Below are 7,465 nucleotides of genomic sequence, written 5' to 3'. Positions count from 1 at the left end.
TAAAACATCTGAGAATCCACACAGGTGAGAGGCCTTTTTGTTGTGAAACCTGTGGAAAAAGCTTTTTACGACATCAAACCTTGAAGCACCACATGAGAATCCACACAGGTGAGAGGCCATATGCTTGCAGCATTTGTCAGAAAGGATTTCATTCTAAGTCTAATTTGAGTGAACATCTAAAAACCCACACAGACCAGAGGCCGTTTGTTTGCAGTACTTGTGGGAAAACATTTAATATTAAGTCCAATTTGATAAAACATCTGAGAATCCACACAGGTGAGAGGCCTTTTTGTTGTGAAACCTGTGGAAAAAGCTTTTTACGACATCAAACCTTGAAGCACCACATGAGAATCCACACAGGTGAGAGGCCATATGCTTGCAGCATTTGTCAGAAAGGATTTCATTTTAAGTCTAATTTGAGTGAACATCTAAGAACCCACACAGACCAGAGGCCGTTTGTTTGCAACATCTGTGGGAAAGGATTCAATCAAAGATCAGTGCTGAAGTGTCATTTAAGAATCCACACAGGTGAGAAGCCATATTGTTGTGAAATCTGTGGAAAAAGCTTCACACACCGTAAAACCTTTAAGGACCACAGGAGTGTCCACCCAGATGAGAAGCAGTATTATTGTGAAACCTGTGGGAATCATTTTAGCTGTTATGTCGACTTGTCTGAGCACATGAGAGTCCACACCAGCCAGGATCCGAAGGGAAGCCAGTATGAAGACTCAGGATCAACCAGTCACAGTAGCAATGTGGACAATTCCCCTGTCAGAGACTGACTCTGATCCTCCCCCAGGTAAAAAGTCTTTACAGAGTGACACTTGTGTAAAAGGTTTTAAGTGGAAGTCCAGTTTGAATGAACATGTGAGAACCTACACAGGTGAGAGGCCGTATTGTTGTAAAACTTGCAAAGGGCTTCAAACAACACAGTGTGTTTGTCGGCCATATGAGAACCCAAGCAGCGAAGAGGGGCTACTCATACTGTAGCATTAATGAGCCAAACTTTAGCCTTTTAATTTGCTGTTAATATTCCAGCATGTCTACTACCGTCGTATAATGCTTGATAGTATATCACAGGGGTTCTCTATCTTAATATTCAAAGGTCTGAATATGATTTCTATTCAAGGTCAAAGGTCCAGAATGATTAGTCATAAGCAAAGAAAAAAGAAATAAAGCAAATTACTTAAATTCCTTTGTTGTCTGCATTGTTTACTGTGTTTATACTGCTTTTTCTGCATTGCTTGCATTGTTTGTTGATGTTAATACTGCTATTTTGTTATATTACACAGCCTTATGCTGGTTTACTGTTTTGCACATTGAGAGTTGATGTACCAGAGTCAAATTCCTCGTGTGTCCATCACACCTGGCCAATAAAGTTGATTCTGATTCTAAAATTTTTTTTTTATTACCTGTGGCTTAACAGTTGTGTTTATGAAGCTCAGAATGTTTCCTTTTTTGGTGAAATTGCATAAATTCACTTATTAATTTATTATTGAGGCCATAGTTAAAGGTGGTGTTGTACTGGACTACATTATATTTAGAGGTGTTTCTAATATTTTGACCCTCTCGTGTATGTAACCGGGAAGGACAAAAATTTAGAGACACCCCTGAATATAATGTAGTCCAGTACAACACTACCTTTATCTGTGACCTCAGCTACAAATGCATAATTTAATATATACATGGCAGCTTCACCACAAATTGAAACATTTTCATCTTCATAAACACAGATGATAAGGCAGAAGTGTTGCATTCAATTGCATACAAGTGTACCTAATAAAGTGGCCAATGAGTGTACATTCATGTTTAAGGCAGTCTGAGAGAAAACGTGTTCAAGCCTAGCAGGAAAAATGCCATAGTTTGACTGAGGATTCAGTAGCAGCTCTCTTACTGTGTCACAGATCTCACAAACAGCTTTGTCTATTCATAGGAACATTGTAACTGTTCAGGTTTTGCTGTCCGCACCTCTGTGCTCCCAGTCTCTGTGCAAATGAAACACAAGGGCCTTGTGCTGAATTGGGTAAAGTTGAGCTCATATTTCTCTGTCCTCTCATCTTTGACAACCGATTTCTGGTCAGCTTTTCCTTTCTTTACACATTTGGATAGTGTCATCCTTACCGCACTGATGATGTAATGTGCACTGTTAACCATTAGCTAGCTTGGGTGCCTGTTAGCCTGCCCTTTAGCTTTGTCACTTGATGACGTAAAATGTCAAAAGCTCGCCGGCTGTCAATGTTTCCCTGGCAATGATGTCAAACACGGAAATGATTACGTTTAGGTTCATTCTCGGGCCAGGATCACTGTAATGATCACCAATGAGAATGTAATCTATACAACTAACAATTTATTGATAGGTATAAAACACTTTTTTAACTAAGGAAAGATGCACTTCATTGTATTGTTGCATTCCTCGTACGAGGTGGGGCTAGGTCTGGCTGTCGAACTCTGCATTTGAGAGCAAATAAAACCTGGTGAATAATCAGCTACATAAACATTACTTTTGTTTTTTCTCTCATCACATCAGTGACCTGTTCCTTCCTTTGTCCCTCCAGAGCTGCCACAGCAATGTCTCTGTCAGGAGGAGGAGGAGGCTCTGGCTGACCAGCAGATCTGGAACCAGGAGAGGAACTCCAGTCTGGACCAAGAGGACCCAGAGCCTTCACAGGTTACAGAGGAACAGGAGGAGCTCTGCAACAGTCAGGAGGGAGAGCAGCTTGGACTGAAGCAGGGGACTGATCCCTTTATGTTGACTCCTACTTATGAGGAAAGTGACCACAGTGAAGCAGAACCATCCAGTGACCAGCAGCTACTCTCTCCCAGCTCTGCTGTAGTTGAGAGCCAGGATCAGGAAGGAAGCCAACATGGAGACTCAGGATCAGCTAGTAATGCAGAGCCAAAGCCAAAGAGGAGACGTCACAAAGACACAAGTCACAGTAGCAATGTGGACAACTCTCCCCTGTCAGAGACTGACTGTGATCCTCCCACAGATAGAAAGTCTTTGCAGTGTGACACTTGTGGGAAAACGTTTAAGTACAAGTCCTATTTGAAAGAACATCTGAGAAGCCACTCAGGTGAGAGGCCTTATTGTTGTGAAATCTGTGGTAAAGGCTTCACAGACTTAAAAACCCATAAAGAACATATGAGAACCCACACAGGAGAAAAACCATATTCTTGTAAAACATGTGGAAAAAGCTTCACACGACATAATGCCCTTGTGGTCCATATGAGAAGCCACACAGGTGAGAACCCGTATGTTTGTAAAGTCTGTGGGAAAGGATTTAAGCAGTCACCAGCACTGAATTATCATTTAAAAACCCACACAGGTGAGAAGCCACATTCTTGTGAAAAATGTGGAAAAGGTTTCATATATAGCAGTTCCTTGTCTGCCCATATGAAAATCCACACAGGCGAGAGGCCATATGCTTGTAACACCTGTGGGAAAAGCTTCCAGCGGTCCTCGCAATTGAAAGTTCATTTAAGTACTCACACAGATGAGAGGCCATATGTTTGCAACACCTGTGGGATAACCTTCCAGCACTCCTCACAATTGAAAGTTCATTTAAGTACCCACACAGGTGAGAAGCCGCATTCTTGTAAAACGTGTGGAGAAAGCTTCCAGCAACGTAAAATCTTTGTGGAACATATGAGAATCCACACAGGTGAGAAGTCTTATTGTTGTGAAACATGCGGAAAATGTTTCACACGTCACAGTTCCTGGTGGGTGCATATGAAGAGCCACACGGGTGAGAGGCCGTATGTTTGTAACACATGCGGGAAAAGATTCCAGCGGTCATCACAACTTAAAGTTCATTTAAGAACCCACACAGGGGAGAAGCCATATTCTTGTAAAATGTGTGGGAATTGTTACATAGACAGGAAGGGCTTGTTGGCCCATATGAAGATCCACACGGTTGAAAAGCCCTATGTTTGCAATGCTTGTGGGAAAAGATTCAAGTATTCCTCACAAGTGAAAACGCATTTAAGACTTCACACAGGTGAGATGCCGTATTGTTGTGAAACATGTGGAAAACGTTTCATATATTGCGCATCCTTTTTGGCTCACATGAGGATCCACAGAGGTGAGAGGCCATATGTTTGCAACACCTGTGGGAAAAGCTTCCTGTGGTACTCACGACTGAAAGTTCATTTAGGAACCCACACAGGTGAGAAACTGCATTCTTGTGAAACATGTGGGAAAAGTTTTTTATATAACAGTTCCTTGGTGGCCCATATGAGGATCCACACAGGTGAGAAGCCGTATGTTTGCAACACATGTGGGAAAAGCTTCCCCTGGTCCTCACAATTGAAAGTTCACTTAGGAACCCACACAGGTGAGAAGCCATAATACTGCAGCACCTGAGGGAAAAGCTTCTGAAATCAGACATTAAAAGACATAAGAATTTTTATGTACAGTTTGTATGTCTGTGATGCCAGTATTAAATTGGTTTCGGTGTGGAGTTTGAATGGCCTTAAATGTCTTAGATTTATATGCATCTGGACCACAAATTTGTTTGTAGGATTGGTAATTGGTAATTGGTTTTTAATTTTAGCATAATATTTGAGACAGCAGCAAGGCTCGATATAGACCGAGTTCGAGGAAGAAAAGCAAAGAGAAGATGATGGAGACAGCTTGGGCCGCTAGCTGCTACTCACACCTCTGAAGAGGTTGGAGCAGATCTCCACATCAGAATCAGAATCAACTTTATTGGCCATGTCTGTTGGACACACGAGGAATTTGACAGTTTACAGTTGCTCTCATTGTGCATGCAATGCTTTTCCATAAGGCAACAAGTAAACAAAACGGAGTGAACAAGAAAACAAAAAATGTGTAGACAACAGAAAACAGTGTTTGGAAAATAAAGTAGTTATACATTTAGAAATTTACATAAACACAGTTTAGATAGTTTTTCAGATAGATGCATACAAAGATGTATTTACAAGGTATTTAACCCATAAATATACACATTATTCAGATATATTCTAAATTTCAGTAGTGACTTTGTTGCCTGAAAAATATCAAAGATTAATAAAGAAGAATCCTCTTTATTGTAACACGTACAACAAAATTTTGTTTGGAGCCCAGGGCTGCTGCGTGTGTACACACCGCGATCAGGGGCAACTTGGGGATTCAGTGTCTTGCCCAAGGACACTTTGACATGTAGACTGCAGGCACAGAGATTCGAACCTTTAACCTTCAGGTTAGCAGACAACTGCTCTACCCACTGCACCACTGTCACCTCCTAGGATGAAATATTCCCAGATTCATTTTCTAGATCTATAAATATTAATGAAATGTTAAAACACAAATGACTCTTCAGTTGTAATAAGGCACAGACAACAAGCTACAACCTAATTTTCATCCAAACGAGCCACTGTGATGAAATGATGTATGGGCAGCAGCTGCGACATGGTTGTGCAGGGAACATCTACAACAGGGGTGCCCACACTTTTTTGCCTTGTGAGCTACTTTTCAAATGACCAAGTCAAAATGATCGACCTACACTAAAAATATTACACACACACACACAAAATATATGTATGAATGAGTGTCGTAGTTTTTATGAACAGTCTGAAAGTGCCGCTCCACATTTCCCTTCTTTGGAATAGTGATGGTAGATTGGTAGATCAAGCAAACACATTTCAAATATAACGTTGTGAAAAAAAGTGCTCCCATTCCGCATGGAATGTTTTCGGTATGTTTTTGGTTTCTTACTTGATTCGGCTCCCCCACTCCTTTTATACCCATCCATCCATCCATTTTCTATACCGCTTAATCCCAAACGGGGTCACGGGGGGCTGGAGCCGATCCCAGCCAGCTGCGGGCGAAAGGTGGGGTACACCCTGGACAGGTCGCCAGTCCATCGCAGGGCCCTTTTATACCCTTTAGTCGAAATTAATTCGAAGGCTGACGAGGTAGTTTGCTCACTGGAGTTTTGCAGTAGCTTGTGCTGTTGACTGTGCATGCTTGGTGACTTGTGTGTCAGAAAAGAAGATCTCAAACTGGCTGCCCTGCATGTCAATCAAGTAGCGAATGCCATAGAGACGATGGATGATAGGCTATATGTGAATGATTGTCACTTCCTGCTTTTCCCATTAGGGGTCGCCACAGCAAATTGTCACACTGACCATTCGCTTGTTAACATTTGGCACGTGTTTTATGCCGGACACATCTAATTTATTTTTGAATGGCACGCGATCTACCAACACTACCTTTGCGATCAACGTATTGGGCACCCATGGTCTACAAAGTGCAACTCTGAAAAGATTGTAAAATACAGAAATATTCAGTAGCTTTGCTCTTAGACACATTTTCCAAACTAAGTGTTGCGGTAAAACCAACAGAAGACCAGTGATGTGTGAAGTGATGTAGGTGACACTAGGCGACCCTAAGGGGGAATAGTTTTGTAATGTGTCTTTTCGGTGTTGCACTTTGCAGCCAGCCGTGAATGAAGCCCTGAGGAACATAATGTAAAAAGAAAGTTGTCATTTTAACAGACTGTTGAAGGAGCAATGTTGCGCATCACGTAACCTCATTACCAGCAATGACATCACGTTCTGTTAAGATGGTTTGATTTTATTCTTTGTATGACTGTATTAGGGCAGCACGGTGGCGCAGTGGTTAGCACCGTTGTCTCACAACAAGATGGCTCTGGGTTTGGGCCCCACTCGGGACCTTTCTGTGTGGAGTTTGCATGTTCTCCCCGTGCTTGCGTGGGTTCTCTCCGGGTACTCCAGCTTCCTCCCGCAGTCCAAAGACATGCAGCTTAGGTTGATTGGTGTCTATAAAATTGCTCATAGGAGTGCGTGTGTGGTTGTTTGTCTATGTGTTAGCCCTGCGATGGATTGGTGACCTGTCCAGGGTGTACCCTCCCTTCGCCCGATTGCCGGCCGGGATTGGCTCTGTGACCCCATTCAGGGATTCAGTGGTAGAAAATGAATGACTGTATTACTCATATTTCTGTTTGTACAGACATTTTGTAGTTGATCAGTTTACTGAACCTCAGTTTTAATGGTTGCCTTAAAAAAAAAAAAAATACAGTTCATTGAATGTATTGTTTTATTCTGTGTTCTTTCAAGTGTTAAATAAAAGCAGAGAAGGTGATGAGAATATTTCTTTCAGTGCTGGTTATTCAGACTAATGTTCCCAAATGGATGAACTGAATGATGTAAGTAAGTAAGTAAGTAAGTAAATTTTATTTATATAGCACCTTTCACAGACAAGGTCACAAAGTGCTTTACAAAGTCAAAAGATAAAAAAGAGATAAATAATATACATAAGCCTAAAAGTACTCACATAGCACAACACAATTTATAAAATGAGCAAACCCAATCAATTAAAAAACTGTCTAAATAAATGTGACTTCAGCTGTTTTTTAAAATCATCAATAGATTCAGTCATACGTAGAGTCAAGGGTAGGGCATTCCACAGTCTTGGAGCTACGACCTGAAAAGACAGGTCCCC

At 41.5% G+C, this 7,465-nt stretch overlaps 2 protein-coding genes across 2 annotated transcripts in view; both read left to right on the top strand.

The window, feature by feature from the left end:
- Nucleotides 1–5: 5 nt before the first annotated feature.
- On the top strand, nucleotides 6–1,173 carry LOC109952137 (gastrula zinc finger protein XlCGF8.2DB-like; the record flags this gene model as incomplete). Its single annotated transcript, XM_020587028.1, has 1 exon — nucleotides 6–1,173. A coding segment is annotated over one exon (777 nt), but the record flags the coding sequence as incomplete, so codon positions are not given.
- Nucleotides 1,174–2,558: 1,385 nt separating this feature from the next.
- LOC109952136 (zinc finger protein 431-like) overlaps nucleotides 2,559–7,465 on the top strand; it is a 14,586-nt gene continuing 9,679 nt past the window's right edge. The window contains exons 1-2 of the mRNA XM_020587027.1: nucleotides 2,559–4,341; nucleotides 5,988–6,066. Of these exons, the coding sequence (XP_020442683.1) occupies nucleotides 2,747–4,341; nucleotides 5,988–6,066 (1,674 nt within the window). The 5' untranslated portion in view covers nucleotides 2,559–2,746. The remainder of the gene's footprint in view (nucleotides 4,342–5,987; nucleotides 6,067–7,465) is intronic.

Source organism: Monopterus albus, unplaced genomic scaffold (assembly GCF_001952655.1).
Source record: "Monopterus albus unplaced genomic scaffold, M_albus_1.0 scaffold435.1, whole genome shotgun sequence".
Classification (NCBI taxonomy): domain Eukaryota; kingdom Metazoa; phylum Chordata; class Actinopteri; order Synbranchiformes; family Synbranchidae; genus Monopterus; species Monopterus albus.
The sequence above is the reverse complement of the archived record's forward strand: the minus strand, read 5'-3'. Positions and strand labels throughout refer to the sequence as shown.